An 18,272-nucleotide genomic window follows, 5' to 3' on the forward strand; every position below is an offset into this window, starting at 1 on the left:
ATATATATATATATATATATATATATATATATATATATATATATATATAATATAAGAGTGAAAAGATGTTTATTATACTGGTTTATATATGTATATAATCTTTCAGATAGATTTGTCATTATTTGGTTAAGTAGAATTAGTTATATTTTTGTTGGTGTTTTGGTAAATTTAATCTTATTTTATTCGCATGAAAAAATATGTACCAAAAACAAGAATATTATTTTTTAATAGATAATGTGTCAAATTTTTTTATTAACATAGATTTTGTTATTATGATTTTATTTTATATTTAAATATGTATGTATAATGTTTTGATTTTAATAAACATTTTCAATATTTTAATTTCAAGATAGTATTTTTGTTTAATGTTTAGTTGGATAAGATATATTTATAATATGTTTTCTTTTCGTAGTCAACTATTTTTTTTTTTTATATCGATTATGAATATATGTATTTTTCATTCTTTTATTTTGTTTGATCAAATATACATGTATCATATAATTTTTACGTAGATTTAAGATAACTAAAAATCCTACAAAGATATAAATAAGATATGTAACCCATCTATAAATAATAAAGATAAATTTAATTTTTAATTTATCAATAGAAAATTGATAAAATAATATTAAGATATTGTTAGATGTCTAATAATATTTTCAGATAATATAAATATAAGATAATATAAGTAACATATTTTTTTACTTTTTTATAATATTGATTGTGAATATATTTTGTATTCTTTTATTTTCTTTGAGATTAAGTATACATGCATCATATAATTTTCTCTTTAATAATTACGTAGATTTAAGATAACTAAAAGATATAAGCAAAATATGTAAGTTATTTATATAAAATAAAGATGGAATGAATATATATATATATATATATATATATATATATATATATATATATATATATATATATATATATATATAAATTTAGTTTACCAATAAAAAAATTGATAAGATAATATACTAACATTGTATTAAAATATTACTAGATATGTAATAATATTTTCAAATACTATAAATATTTGCATATTGGTTTATCTATATATATCATTCACATAACATAATAAATGAATCAACTCTCACAATAACACATTCATAGTGAGTGTTTATTGCAAGTCATCATGTCAATGCATTTTGTAGATTCTCTAGCAATGTTTGCACGAAGGAATGCAGAAGAAAAGTTTAAACAAGGAAACATAAAAGGGGCCATCACTTGTGCCACTATGGCCAAAACGCTAGACCCAAAAGTAGATGGAATTGATGAAACAATCTTAGCCTACAAGATCCATCGGGCAGCAATAAATTGGTACAAAGTTCTTGGCATTAGGAAAGGCTTTGAGGACGACATTGAGAGCATCAAGATGCAACACAACAAATTGGTAGCCATGCTCAACCCAACCAAGAATGCTTCAATGGCAACTTGGGGTGCTTTTAGACTCATCTACAAGGCTTGGGCTCACCTAAGTGACTCAAATCATCAAAATGTGAATCTAAGAAGAAAGGTAACACCACGATGTAACAAACCAACCAAAAGTGCGTGTGTTCGATGTAGAAAGTGGTGTAAGTACGAAGTTCTTAAGGTTTCAAGTGAACACAAACATGGAGACCGCATTAAAAGTGTTTTATTAATTGAGTGTCCATGTTGTAAGTACAAGTTTGATCCAATATCTAGGCAGATTCCAAAGTCTAAGCATTCCCACCTACAAAATCATGCTTAATTTTGTAACAATTTTGTATTTGGATTCTATCATTTGATTGAATTTCCTCGGTTATAATTTTTCGAGTTTTTCATAAATCTAATGTTTTCTGTTGCATCGAAACGCATTGTTTACTTGTAAAAGATTGTTATAGTTGCTAGTATATATTGTTTACGAGTAAAAGAATGTTATGCTAACAAATACAAAAATTGTGTTAATAACATTTCATTTCAATACATGTTTATAATTATTTTTATATATATTTATAATATTTTAATGTTAAGATAATATTTTATTTAAGTATTAGTTTATATATATATATATATATATATATACGCACGAGCAAAATCACGTTTGTTATGCTAATGCATTCGTAGATAATTAATTTAAATAAAAAGGTAGCTGAATTTAAGATTTAAAAGAATAAAATTATGAAGTAACTATTTTATTTCAAAAATAATTAAATTTATTTTAACAATTATGTAAATGGTAAAAATGAAAATATAATTATTTTAATTTTAAATAACACTTATTTAAATGATAAAATGAGAAAGAAAATGTGTATACGAGAAAGAAAATTCCTTTCATATATACCAGTAAAAGTATATACATTATGCGTATGTATGTTTAATTTTCACTCTGCTGTTTTATTTTATCATTTAACATTCTATAAATAATTATAGTCATAGAAACATGATTGTGTTAATGTTCACAATAAATAAATAAATAAATATATATATATATATATAACTCTATTTATGATTATAGTATTTATGTTAATATGTTGCTAACAATATTTGTAATGATAATTATTCTAATCATATTTTTTGAGAAAATATATTCCAGAAAATACTAAATCAAATTAAAGCAAGTGGTAACAATAATATTATTGCCCTCAAAGAAAAGTGGTGTTAGTAAAAGTAAAGGTTAAAATACCTTTTTGTCCCAATTTTCGTCAAGTTTTTTCAAATAAATTTTAATTTTAGTTTTATGTTCAAATAGATTCCAATTTTCGTCAATTTTGTTCAATTGGGTCTTTTTTTGCTAACACCGTTTAAATTATTAACGGCCATAAACAGTAACTGCCACGTGTCATTTCGTAGTTTTTTTGAATTTTTTTTCTTTTTATTTATTTTTTTATAATTTTTTATAATTGTTTTAATTTTTTTAAATGTACACGTGTCAACCCATAAGCGTGCCACATGTCACTTTGTTGTTTTTTTGAATTTTTTTGAATTTTCTTTTAAATTTTTTTTAAATGTCCACGTGTCAACCCAATAGAGTGCTACGTGTCAAAGTCAATGTTCTATACTCAATTTGGTCCTTATATTTGTTATTTTTATTCAATTTAATCCCAATTTTTGTTAACATTAACCAATTTGGTCCCTCTCCAAATTGAAACCAAATTTAATTTTTATATTAAAATTCACCTTTTTTTATTAAATATTTTTATATAATATATTAAAATTCACATTATTATAACTTTGATATAAAAATTAAATTTGATCACATCTTCAATAGGGACCAAATTGGTTAATGTTAAAAAAAATTGAGACTAAATTGAACAAAAATAACAAATATACAGACCAAATTGAATATAGAACATTGACTTTGACACTTGGCATGCTACTGAGTTGACACATGAACATTTAAATTTTTTTTTTTTAAAAAACTTCAAAAAAATCACGAAGTGACACATGACACGCTACTGGGTTAACACGTGTACATTTAAAAAAAAATTAAAAATTTAAAAGAAACCACGAAGTGACACGTGGCAGTAACTGTTCATGGCCGTTAATGATTTAAATGGTGTTAGCTATAAAGGACCCAATTGAACAAAATTGATGAAAATTAAGACCTATTTGAACACAAAACCAAAATTAGGACTTATTTGAAAAAACTTGACGAAAATTGTGACCAAAAAGGTATTTTAACCTAAAAGTAAACAGGGCTAATGTGATTAGAATGACAAAAATATCGAGTTCACGAGTATCCGCAAATAAAATTTATGACGAATAATTGGTATCTGCGGGTATTTGTTATTCGTGGGTAGCGGGTGACGGATATTTTAATACCCGTTTATATAAGGATCGAGTATAGGTGTCATACTATCCATACTTGCGGGTATTCGTTACTCGCAAAAAAATATAAATTAAATTTATATTTTATTAAGTTAAATTTAATTAAAATTAAATTTTAATATATATTTTATTAGATTAAATTAAATTAAAATTAAATTGATATTTTATTTTACATTTTTCTCTAATTTTATTTAAATTTAATTTTAAAAATTTATAAAATATTTTTTTTAAAATATTTGCGAGTATTCACGTACACACAACCCAATATCATCCCTAAGGGTGTGTTTGGATTAGATGATAGATTTGAGGTAGTAGAAATAAGAAGATTTAAGAAGAAATAGAGGTAAAGACGAGGTTGTTTTGATTGAGGAAAAGATAGTGAGAAATGAAGGAAAAAAAAAGTGTAAGAAAGTTTGTGAATGATGTGATTGAATTAATTAACATAATAAATTTGAAAAAAAATATTATAAATTACTTTAATTAAATAAAAAATTATAATTTTATTATTATTATTTAAGAATTATAAACTATTTTTATTACTACTTTTAATTTTATTATGATTACTATTTATTATTTTATTCTTTATATTTAAAATTATAAATAAATTATTAACTATTACTTATAATATATTACTTTTTACTTTCCATACAAATCTCTTCATCTTGAAGAGAAAGTGTGACACAATTTTTTTTTTCATTTTTCGTGTGTTATTAATATTTTAATCATTGTTTTTCCAACTTTCTTCCCAAATTTTCCATCTTCGACAATCCGTGCCTGGATCCAAACATAGGATAAGAGTAAGGGTGTGTTTTTTTGGAAAGAATGATTTGAGGGAGAGGGAGATGATTGATTTGGGTGAATTTGAGAATGAAGTTTATGTTGTTTTTTTTAAGGGATTTGGATGTGATACTGGAGTTGATTTGTAGGTAAATTTTATGAATGTTTGTGAGAAATTTGACTGATATGACTAACAAAAAATAAAATTTAATTGATGAAAATATAAGATTACTAAATTGTCCTTGATATTAAAAATAATATAAAATGATATTTATTTAGATAAGTTATAATTAATTTTGATTTTTTGTTATGATGAATAAAATTATTCATAATATTTATCAATTAAAAAAATATATTTTGAAAGACATCAATGGAACCGGTTACTTTGAATTTGGAACCTATTCCCTTTTCATTTGGAACCAGTTCCCTTTTTCATGCATGCTTCTTTTACTCGGTTCCCTTTTTCATGGAACCTATTCCAAATTTTTTATTGCATTTTTTGTGGCAAGAAGTTGTTGTTGGGTTGGGCGTTGAAGTATTTCACTACAACAGAGTTGAAGGACGCCTCTGCCTCTGTTGGACGTTGTTGTTGTTGGTGGTTGTTGGTGTCTTCGGCGTCAATAGTGGATGTGGTGCAGCGGTAGGTTGTTTTAAGTCGCGTATGGTGGTGTAATGCTGATAAAATAACGAAGTTATTTTAGTAAAATGGTGAAAATCACTCCCAAATTTGAGGTAGCAAATGGAATGCTAGAATGAGAGAAATCCCACAAATTAATACTTTGTCCCACTTTACATTCCATATAAAAATAACATGATATATTCCTCAAATCAGTGTTTTTAATTATCCATGAACAATAATTCATTTAAAAAGAATGCTATCTAAATACGACAAACATTAAAATACACAGTAAAAATATAATTAAAAAATAATACATAGAATAGAACTCTCTGACCAACAGAAAAAGTGAAAGGAAATAAGGGAATTTATATTATGCAAGTTCATCACTCATCTTGATGCATAGGAAAACTTCAAATTTACAAGTGGACCTTGAACTATGAAATTTTTTTGTTAACAAAGATTTTGTTATTATGATTTATTTTTATATACAAATATGTATGTATAATGTTTTGATTTTAATAAACATTTTCATTATTTTAACTTTAAGATAGTATTTTGTTTAATGTTTAGTTGGATAAGATATATTTATAATATTTGTTCTTTTCGCAGTCAACTATTTTTTTATTTTTTATGATATCGATTGTGAATATATATATATATATATATATATATATATATATATATATATATATATTGTATTCTTTTATTTTGTTTGAGATCAAATATACACGTGTCATATAATTTTTACGTAGATTTAAGATAACTAAAAAAAATCCTACAAAGATATAAATAAGATATGTAACCCATCTATATAAAATAAAGATTAATTTAATTTTTAATTTATCATAGAAAATTGATAAAATAATATACTAACATTGTATTAAGATTTTCTTATATATCTAATAATATCTTTCAGATAACATAATATAAGTAACATATAAGTAACATATTTCTTTTATTTTTTTATAATATTGATTGTGAATATATTTTGTATTCTTTTATTTTGTTTGAGATTATCATATAACTTTTACGTAGATTTCAGATAACTAAAAAACTCCTACAAAGATATATATAAAATAAAGATAAATTTTTTTAATTTGTCAATAGAAAATTGATGAATAATATACTAACAATGTATTAAGATAACATAAATATAAGATAATATATGTAACATAATTTTTTTTTTGTAATATTGATGTTGAATATATTTTGTATTCTTTTATTTTGTTTGATATTAAGTGTGCATTCATCATATAATTTTCTCTTTAATAATTACGTAGATTTAACATAACTAAATTTAAATTTTTAGTTTACCTATCAAAAAATTGATGATAATATACTAAGATTGTATTAAAATATTACTAGATATGTAATAATATCTTTCACATAATATAAATATTTGCAGATTGGTTTATTTATATATATGATTCGCATAGTATAGTAAATGAATCAACCCTCACACAAACACATTCATAGTGAGTCTATATTGCAAGTCATCATATCAATGCATTTTGTAGATTCTCTAGCAATGTTTGCACGAAGGAATGCAGAAGAAAAGTTTAAACAAGGAAACATAAAAGGGGCAATCACTTGTGCCACTATGGCCAAAACGCTAGACCCAAAAGTAGATGGCATTGATGAAACAATCTTAGCCTACAAGATCCATCGGGCAGTAATGAAAAAACGTGGCAACGGTACAACAAATTGGTACAAAGTTCTTGGCATTAGGAAAGGCTTTGAGGACGACATTGAGAACATCAAGATGCAACGCAACAAATTGGTAGTCATGCTCAACCCAACCAAGAATGCTTCAGTGGCAACTTGGGGTGCTTTTAGACTCATTTACGAGGCTTGGGCTCAGCTAAGTGACCCAAATTATCAAAATGTAAATTTAAGAAGAAAGATGAGACCACGACGCAACAAAATTACCAAAAGTGCGTGTGTTCGATGTAGAAAGTGGTGCTAGTACGAGGTTACTAAAGTTTCAAGTGCATATAAACATGGAGACTGCACTAAAAGAGTTTTATTAATTGAGTGTCTGTGTTGTAAATGCAAGTTTGATCCAATATCTCGACATATTCCAAAATCTAAAAAGCTCCACCTAGAAAGTTGTGCTTAATTTTGAAACAATTTTGTACTTTAATTCTTTCATTTGATTGAATTTCCTCACTTATAATTTTCTGAGTTTTTCATGAATCTAATGCTTTATGTTATATGGAATATATTGTTTTCGAGTAAAAGAATGTCATGGTGGCTTGTATATATTGTGTACGAGTAAAAGAATGTCATACTAACAAATACAAAAATTGTTTTAATAACATTTCATTTCAATACATGTTTATAATTATTTTTATTTTATATAGATTTATAATATTTTAATGTTAAGATAATATTTTATTTAAGGTTTAGTTTATATATATATATATATATATATATATATATATATATATTTATATTAATATAATTTATTTGATAAATATTTGTTTATTATGCTTACTAGTATTGTTTAAGGATTGAGAACATAAAAAATGACGCCGTTAAATATTATTCGTTTTATTATACTTTTTTATATCCTCCAAGATATAGAGTAAGGATTATAAAATTTTGGTAAAATTCAGTAATAAATTAACCAATGAGATGAAAATATGTTAAAAATTGCTTTGAGAGCAATAATTATTGTTACCACTTGCTTTAATTTGATTTAGTATTTTCTGAAATATTTTTTTCTTAAAAAATATGATTAGCATAATTATCATTACAAATATTGTTAGTAACATATTGACATAAATACTGTAATCATACGTAGAGTTAAATATATATTAATTGTGTTGTAAGCATAATAATTAGATTAACTCTATTCTTTTAATTTCGATTTACAAAGAATGCCAACTGAGCCAATAGTAAATATACGCAAAAGTAAAAAAGAAGTGGTGTCAGAAATATAGATCAATTTAGTTCTTCATTTTTTGAAATATGTGAATTTAGTCATTTTAATCAAATTTTGTTCGGTTTATTTGATGTTTCGTACGTATTTTAGGATTGTATTTGAGTTGTTTATATTATTTGACACATATTTGATTTAATATTAAGCCAAATACTATTATGAAACATGCTTGAAATGTCAAATAAACTTAATAAAATTTAATTAAAATGACTAAATTGACGTATTTCAAAAAATAAAGAACTAAATTAATCCGAAATTTTGAAATGGACTAATTTCAAAATTCTCTCAAAAGTTAAGAAACCAAAATCTTATTTAATCCGAAATATAAAAATAAACGGCGCTAATGGAACAAACGTTTAAGTAAAGAGTAAAACTATAATTAAAAAAATAGTACATAGAATAGAACTCTCTCACCAACCGGAAAACTGAAAGGAAATAAGGGAATTTAAATTACGCAAGGCCGTTGTTGCAGTAGCACTGTGCTTGTAGACACAAACCCATTAAAAACTATACATAACATTAAGATAATTTTATCAAGGTTCTCACTACAAACTTCAACATTATCTTAATACGTTTTGAAAACTTGATTTATATTGATTTAAGCATTGAAATGTCTTTATAAAAAGGTTAAATATGTTTTTGTCTTTGAAAATTTGAATTAATCTCTCTTAAAAATATTAAACCAATTTAAATAAACCTAAAAAAAATTAGTTAAAGAATTAAATCCACACACTTTTAAGAATAAGGGACTAAATTAGTTTTAGAATTTTAAAAAAGACTAATTTCAATTATCACTAAAAGTTAAAGGATAAAAATATATTTAACCTTTATAAAACTGTTTACTTCCTTCTATCTTCATTCTACTTTAGCTAGCTATATGTTTTTTAACATTGGTACATATCATTACATTTTCATTATTTTTCATTGTTTTTCGCTTTCTCATAATGTATTATGTGTGCTTTCTTTAACAGATACCAATTCCTTTCTTGGTGCTAAAAGACTGTGCCACCACTTTCTTTTTCATGCTTAAATGTTAAATAATTGCTTATTGTTTTGAACTATACTTAATGTGTTTTATTTATTCTTAGTGTTGGTTTCCTACTTTCAACTTTCATTTTTTAAGAGTATGTTATGTTCATGAATGCATCATCACTCCTTTTAGGCCTCTCTTTTTTTTTCCATTTCTCTTTTTAAAATTCTTTTTACTATATTGGTTAGAGATTTTATCATGGGTAACCTAAATCTATTTTCTATATGGACGAGCTCTGGTTTGATAATAAACAAAGTCTTGAAAAGTTAAAAGTTAAAAAGTTAAAATGAGAAGATATTTTAGATAAATATCCAATTATTGTTTTCCTCGTTCTACTTTTATCCTTGTTGTAAGTGACTATTTCGTAATTATGTACACATTTAACTTTCATTTTCATGCATGGTTTAGGTGGAGATTTTACATTATCGATAAAAATTTACAACAAAGAAAGATTAAACTACATGCGATACTTGAAATTAAGAATAAAGAAATGGTTATCATAAAAGTAGCATATGATTAGGATTTGAATCTTAAAGGAGTTTTCCTTTTTCTTTTTTTTTTGTTATTCTTCAATATCTACTTCGAAATTTTATCTCTTATTGCTTCAGGTTATGTTTGGCTCCTGGTTGGGTTCATGGTATTGGTGACCTTTGAATGCATCGTTCTATATGCTTGCCTATACCTATTCATGTGTAGGGTCTTTCTGTCTCTGTTTTTAGTTGTGTATTTTGGAGCAATAGAAGTTTGTGGCTACTACTTTAGTCTCATGTGCATCTTCTTTAGGGTCTTTTTAATCTTTGATGGATCTCTAATTATTGACTGTCATATCTTGAAAGGTTTCGATGTCCAGCTTTTGCATCTTTTTATATATATTATTGATCCTTTTGTAAAAGGGTTAGAGCACCCCATAAATGTTCTTCTTTAATTTATTCATTTTTTTGCTGAACAAAAAAAGTTCATTATATTACTAAAACAACTAAAATAAAGAAAGTTAATTTTATTGTAAATTTTAAGTGAATAAGTGATTTTGGGTTGTAGATATGAGATTGCATTATGTGATAATTATATTTGATTGAAATTTAAAAATTTTGGGTGAGTTTGATTTTGACAATATTCTTAGATGATCGGCAAGTATGTGAAGTTGATTTCATATACATAGTCAATGTATCTCTGATAGGTTAAAAGGGTAATAATACTTGTCTAGAATTATAAATTGAATGAAGATTTATTTTCTTAGTTATGTATGTGAAATTGAATAATTATGACCATATTTTGATGAGGAAATGTTGAAAACTTTGTATAATTTTCCACCAATCAAGATGGAATGAAAATAAATACATTCCAACTGTAGTCAACTCCACCATTCACGCCTCCCACATTAGTCTATTCCTTGTCATAAGATCTAACTCCTCTTACAAAACCTTTTAATGTTTTCACGTTTTGTTCAGAGAAAATAAAAAATATGTAGAAATTCAGATGCTTTGATTAGAAAGAAACAAAATTAAAAGATGAAAAACAATTTTATATATAAAATTTAAATTAAAAGAAAATTATTTCAATTTTTTATAAATTAAAGTTACATTTCAAATTTAAATTAATTAATTTTAGTTTATTTATTATTTAATTTTTGTATTAATTAATTTATTGTATTTAAAAAATAACTACTAATACCATATTAATCATTACCAATTATATTAAAAAATAACTAATTTTTTAAACAAAAAAATCCATTATCTATAAAAGCATAATTCATTTCATACATAATGGATTATCATTTTAGTTTCCATGCAAATCTTCTTAATATACCGCAAAAAAGTTTAAAACGCATGTTTAATTTTTCTTATTTTATTTGTTTTTTATATTTCCATCTATTTTAATTAAGGAAAATATATACCGACTATTTTATTTGACTATTTTTTTTACTCTATGAGTTGGCATTCAAGGTGATCATAATGTTTAAAATTCTAATTAAATTTTTTTATCCACGCGGGCGAGAGAGGGAAATGAGGAAAAAGAAAGAAGTAGTGGGTTTCAGAAACCTAATTTTCATTTTCACTGCTACCTTCTCTTCTTTGTTTCTGCATCTATTCTTTGCTCGAAAAACAACAATTTATAATTTTGACCCAAAATAAAAAGTCAATGCTCTTTGTCCCTTCTCGAAAGTGGCCTTTTGTGCACTTTGTGATTCATCTCCACGATTATTGTTGTTCGAATCAATGGCTGGTTCATCTCCACTGCTCTCGTTTTTGCAGTCATTTTCTCACTACAAAGGAAAAGAAACAGAAACTCATTTGGATTCCTAGTAAGTATCCTCCCATTCTCTTTGATTCATGCATTTTTTTAATTTGGATTCACCGTTTTGAAGGTGGTTCAGTCTGATTTTGGGAGGAAAAATTGAATGGATATAGTGATATTGTTTAATCCCTAGGTTGATTACAGTTTTGGATTCTTGTTTGATTCCTGGTTTTTGTTTGTTTATTTTGGGTCGAAATTATAAATTGTTGTTTTTCGAGCAAAGAATAGATGCAGAGAAACAAAGGAGAGAAGGTAGCAGTGAAAATGAGAATTAGGTTTCTGAAACCCCACTCCTTCTTTCTTTTTTCCTCCTTTCCCTCTCTCGCTAGGGTGGATAAAAAAATTTAAATCAGAATTTTAGACATTATAGCCACCTTGGATGCCAACTCAGAGAGTAAAAAAGTAGTAAAATAAAGTAGTCATTCTATATTTTTCTTTAATTAATTGAAAAACTCTTTACTTTGCGGGCAATTGTGTAGTTTACTTTGCGGGCAATTGTGTAGTTAGTATTTTTTATTCTTGTTATTTATTTAAAAATCATTTGACATGATTCATAAAACAAATCTTTTAGGTACCCTCCTCATTAACAAGTTGATTTCCCTATTTATAATTTTATGATGGATCAATTTCTTATTTTATATATATATATATATATATATATATATATATATATATATCATAAATTTGGAAATATTTAAATTCTAGTAATAATAAAAGTATAAACCATAATAATTTTAAATAGTTCAATTTAGAAAATAAAAGTAATTTATAAATCATTATTTCAATTTTAATTTGTAAGACTTGCTTGGTGATAAAATAACTATTGAGATTTACGTGATAAATGAGTTTTGACCCTTGAAGTCTTCAAAATGATCCACCGATTTTTTTTTCAATTAAATATTGATTGGATGCTTATGATTACTATGATATCATTATTTGATTTAGATTACTCCAAAGATTAGTTTGTGTTATATGTGACTTTATTGGATAGTTAAAACTTGAATTTCAATTGTTAAATATTTTAATCATGCAAAATTAATTTTCTATCAAACCAATACCAAACGTTGTCTCTATCAAAGTAAGTAATAGTCAAACCAAATCCTTTAAATCTTTTGCTTAATAGCTATTGGCTACTCCTATTTAATTTTTTCATGTTTTATTCCATTGCTATTATATATCCTCTCTAACATGACTATCTAACATGATTAACTTATATCATAATTCTCTAAGAAACCTTTCCACAACAAAGATGTAGCTTTACGCTTAACCCCTTATGAACGGCAAAAGTATCCTTGTTTTAAACATAATTTAATTAAAATTCATAACAAAACGAACATAAACAATTACATTGATATATACAGATAATTTAAACAAATTTTGAATGAGTTTGATGTTGACTATATTCTTAAATTACCATCAAGAATTTGAATATTTTAATCATGTTTTTTTTTAATTTAAATTAAAATATAGCGGGTACGAATATTATGATATCCGTATCCGCCCCGTTAATATGCATGTATTAATAATACTCGTACCCATTATTCGCGAGTATCTAGGGATGACAAAAATACTCGTACTCGTGGGTATTTGTGGATGAAATCTGTGACGGTTAGTTGATACCCATGGGTATTTGCTATTCGCAGGTATTTTAATATCCGTTTATAAATGAGTCGGATGTGGGTATCATACTATTCGTACCCGCGGGTACCGTTACCTGTAAAAAATTAAAATTAAAATTATGTTTTATTAAGTTAAATTTAATCAAAATTAAATTTTAATTTATATTTTATTAGATTAAATTAAATTAAAATTATATTTATTTAATTTATATTTTATTTTACATTTTTTTTGTAATTTTATTTAAATTTAATTTCAAATATTTATAAAATATTTGTGGGTATCCACGGGTATCTGCAGGTTTTAAAATACCCGTGAATATTTTTTAAACGGGTACTCACGTGGGTAGTAGGCGGATTTTTTTGTTACGGGTGGGGTTTCGGGTAGGCACTATACGTGTCTGACCCGACCCGTTGTTATCCCTATGGATATCCTTTTACAATATTCATTTCCTACCCGTTGTAGATTTTATCTGCAGATACCCGCAAATATGGATTATTTTGTCATCCCTATTTGTAACCATTAAATATTCCTCGTTTAAGAGACATATTCTCGTGTGAACATTGTTTAATAATATAATAAAATAACATATTTCATTTAAAAATTAGAGCTTTAAATAAAGCTATTATAACATTCTTGAAAAAAACCTCATAAAAGATCTATAAGATGTTGTGTGAGATTGCTGATGGTTCTATAAAACATATTTACAAGTTTTTGAAAAGTAATAATCAACTAGTAATATAATAAGTAATAAAAAGATCAATACTAAATCAATAATAATAGGGTTAAATATCTTTTCGGTCCCTTAACTTTCAGTTAATTTTGGAATTAGTCTATTTCAAAATTTTGAACTAATTTAGTCATTCATCTTTCGAAATACGTGAATTTAATCTTTTTAATCAAATTTTGTTAAGTTTATTTGACATTTCAAGCGCGTTTCATAATAGTATTTGACTTAACATTAAAGCAAAAATTTGTCAAACAATATAAACAACTCAAATACAATATTGAAATGCATACAAAACATCAAATAAATCTAATAAAATTTGATTAAAATGACTAAATTCACGTATTTCGAAAGAAAAAATTCGAAATGGACTAATTCCAAAATTCATTTAAAGTTAAGGGACCAAAAACATATTTAACCCATAATAATATAATAACAGATTATTTTTCAGATGCTGATTATAAAAAATTTCACTAATAAAATTAAGGCTTAATTAGTGAGTTAGTTATCTCATTTGTTAGTTTCATTTATTTTAGTGCTCTTATTATTAGTTTTTTTTTTCAATTTGCTCCTTTAATTCTTTAAAAAAAATCAATGTGTTTCAGTTAAATTGACGTTAACGCTATATTTGTACATGCATGTGTCAGTTTTGTGGAATTTTCATTTTTTAACTTTAATTTTTTCTTAAATTAAACTGTCATGTGACACATGATCTATCATGTGACAGTTTTTATTTTTATTTTAAATAAAAAAATTAAAAATTAAAAATTAAAATTAAAATTTCACAAATTAACATGTGTATGATAGTAACAACATGTGCTAGTTCAATCTTTTCAAAAAATATTAAAATAAATAAAAAAATTGAAAATTTTACAGAAAATAATATGTGGTATGTATGGATACTAGATACGGTATTAACGTTAATTTAACGAAAATAATTAAATTAGACTAAATCACCGATTAAACCTAAAATTAAAAGTATTATTATTGTCATCACTAACACTACAGTGCTTTTATCGAATAAGAACACAAAATTTGCTAAAACTCTCATTAAGTTTAAGCATGAGTAGACCAAAGATGGAGTTGAAAACTTTGTATACAAAACTTTGGATACTTTTCCACCAATAAAAACAACTAAGATGAGTTGAAAATTAAGGCTTTCAACTGTAATGCTTATTTGGAGTCTTCTCCACCATTCACGTGTCCCGCTTTGGTTTATTCCTTGTCATCATAAGATCTAACTCCTACAAAATATAAATAAAATAACAGCTAGACTTTCAATGTTCTAATGTTTTTGTTTAAAAATATTTATAAACTGAGATGGTTTGAATAGAGAGAAACAAATTAGAAGATGAAAAAAAAATTATATAGAAATTTTAAATTAAAAGAAAATTATTACAGATTTTTTATAAATTAAAGTTATATTTCAAAATAAAAATAAAAATAAATTAAGGAATAATGTATCAAATTTTAATTTTTAAATTTTTTATTTAGTATTTTATTTATTTATTTCTATAAATTGATTTTTTGCATTTCAAAAAGATAACTACTAATGCAAATATTAATTGTAAGACCCAGTTTTATTTCTGCCCTAATGTTTAAGGGCTGACCTTAATCTGTTGGGCCTAAGGACTGACCCATAGGGTGCTAAGGCCCTAAAGCTGCTAGGGTTTCCAATTCTGATTCATTCTTGCAAAATAGAACCCTAAGCGTTGTCCCCTTCCTTTCAGAACACTTTGCTAGGGCTTGACTCCGATCTTGGCCAAAGATTTCTCGAGCTCAATTTTGTTTTTCGCTCCATGTAAGTGTTTCTCAAGCTCGTACCTGTAATCCCTGAAGCTTATTTTCGTGTTCTTCCTTTTAGGGTTCCATAATAACTTTGTTCTTTCACTGTCCGCTGTTCTTCCAGTTTCTGAGACTGCTTCTCGGACTGTTGCACTCCGCAGTTGGTGTCGAGATCTCATATAAGCCCTTTCCAGGTAAGGGAAGCTAGGGTCCGTGTGTCTAGTCGTTTTTAGCTTGCTCTAATATTATTGCATGATTCTGTGGACTGCATGCTACTGTGATTTGATGAAAATGTCATTGTGGCCTTTGGGTTTGATGTTTGCATGACTGTTGTGTGAATGAACAGTGGCGGGCACTGGTTTTCTCGCCCAAGCGAGCATGCCTCGCCTAGGCGAGACTAATAGAGGCTCGCCCAAGCATTTCTGTGCGAACGGTCGCTCAGGCGACCTGGTTTCCTTTTTAGCGAGGTGTAGTCTCGCTTAGGCGAGAAGGGGCTCGTCTGAGCGAGACATCGCAGAACCCACTGTTTCCCTGTCGCGCTCTCGCCTAGGCGAGAAGGGTTTCACCTGAGCGAGAGGGCCTCTCTCGCCTGAGCGAGGTCTGTTAGCTTGAGCGAGGCTGCGGACAGGTTTTGGTGTTATTGTTGAATGGTTCATTGATGTGTGGCTTGCTTGTCTGATCTAAATGTTTTACTAAAAGGGTTGCGGGATGATGCCATGATTAATATATGAGTTTGAGATGGAAATTGTAAGACCCGTGAAATTTAATTAATTAAATAAATAAATAATTAATAAATGCAGGTAGGAGAATTAATTATGACATTAAATTATGAGTGAAATGATGTGGAAAAGTACTAGCTCAAGTGGTTGAGAGTACTTTGATTGTGTATGAGGACTTGGGTTCAAGTCCTATGTATGCTATTTTGTGTTATTATTCGTTGTTATTTTTATGATAACAATGTTGTGAAATAATATGACAATTGAATTATGATCATTAGCATGAAATCTGAATTGGTTAAGTGGTTTGTTATTGATTTGGGGATGGCATGGTTGTGGGTTCAAGCCTTGGAGAACTCATATTATATTTTTGGCTTTGGCTTGAATATGAAGAGTTAAGGAACATCCTAGTGGAAGGGCAGAATAAGGGTGGCTGTGAGAAGGCTAAGGAGTCAATTGGTGAAGGGAGGACACTTAATCGTCAAGCTTTAAGCGGAGAAAAACTAGGTTAGGGGAGTTTTTACGTTAGAATTTTTATAAGTGTATGTGAATTGCTAGATATATGTGTAATTATTGATTTATGTTCGTTTCTGGTTGAATATTTGTGTTTCTGGAAAATTCCCAAAAACCGCCTGGCGGGCTGTTCATAGCCGTCAGGCGGTGCATGTAATTATATGTAATCTGGGTTCCTGGACGAGGAACCGCCTGGCGGCACACTCCCGGCCGCCAGGCGATGCGTGAAGTGTTACACTTTTCTGGGTTTCGCTGATGAACTGCCTGACGGTGATGAAATTCTACAAGGCGATGCGAGTTTGTTAGGCTTGATTTCTGGTGATTTTGGGAGTTTCGGATTGAGTTGATCGGGGAAAAGCAAAGGGATAGTGGTTACTGGAAGTTCTAACTGGTTTTCCATTGACTTTGAGCGTAGTGAAAGGTTTAAGTCGATGGAACAGTGTAAATGAGTTGTAGGGCTTGGGAATTTGCGGTTTGATAGAACTAAACTGGACCAAGTCTATTATAATAAAACTAAGGTTGTTGGAATTAGACTAAGCGCGGATTGATGGCACTCGTGTTAGGTTCTTGGAGAGAATTAGTTTAGATAGGAGGAAAAAGGGGCATCTAGATGGTATAAGGATCACTTTCGCAAGGGCTGTAAAACTGGGAAATTGCCCAGAAATCTATGTGCCGCTTTGTGGCACGGGCTTTGCCGCCAGGCGCCTTCACGGTAGTGTTGTTGCTGGGTGTTTGTGCGAGACTGTGAGGATGGAGGGGAGCTTGAAGTCAAGTTGAAGAGTGAATGAAATTAGGAAGGTTAAGGATGGGAAATGAGAATTGTAACAGTTAGAGGAATGAGTTGAGGTGGCAGGATTTGTTGACAAGTCTTGGGTGGTTGTGAGTGGGGAGTTAGAGATAAACTTGGTAATGGTAATGAGCGAATTGTGAATTGATAGGTGAGGAATGTTAACATAAGATAAATCTGTTTATTTTATCAAAACATACTGTGATATATTACATTGATGGGAGTGGAAATTTTGGTTAGGGAAATATACACTCGAGGGGTGATGTACCAAAGTAGTGTTATCTTAGCTGGAATTTGAAGGTAGAAAATGTGTATGAGAGGTTAACACTGAACTCAGTGGGATCTGACTTGGAATGCAAACAGGGAAGTACCCTTAAAGTGGAGGACCTTGATAAGAATGGGAGGTGCATCTTGTAGGTAAATCGGAAATGTTAACATATGTGAGGCGTGGTGGCAATGTGATACACTGAAGCTTTAACTATTAAACTTGGTTGAGTGACTAATGTGGTCTAGTTATGAATTCTTGTGACTTAATTCAAAGCAGTACAGTAACCAGTGGCGCAACTGATATAGCGCATGGCGGTGAGGGAGGTCCCGCCAGGCGATAGAGAATGAATAGAAGCGCTATGGGGTCGCGTCCGCCCGACGGCGTGGGAGTTTCCGCCAGGCGGTT

General features: G+C 27.8%; 1 protein-coding gene and 1 pseudogene across 1 annotated transcript; both read left to right on the plus strand.

Annotated features, from left to right (window-relative positions):
* Positions 1-1,105: 1,105 nt before the first annotated feature.
* On the plus strand, positions 1,106-1,729 carry LOC146881864 (uncharacterized; the record flags this gene model as incomplete). Its single annotated transcript, XM_085669381.1, has 1 exon — positions 1,106-1,729. A coding segment is annotated over one exon (624 nt), but the record flags the coding sequence as incomplete, so codon positions are not given.
* A 4,900-nt stretch (positions 1,730-6,629) lies between these two features.
* On the plus strand, positions 6,630-7,304 carry LOC146881865 (uncharacterized; annotated as a pseudogene).
* Positions 7,305-18,272: the final 10,968 nt, after the last annotated feature.

The sequence above is a fragment of the Vigna unguiculata genome, chromosome 11 (genome assembly GCF_037176805.1).
Source record: "Vigna unguiculata cultivar grain cowpea cultivar isolate G323 ecotype 2 chromosome 11, ASM3717680v1, whole genome shotgun sequence".
NCBI lineage: Eukaryota > Viridiplantae > Streptophyta > Magnoliopsida > Fabales > Fabaceae > Vigna > Vigna unguiculata.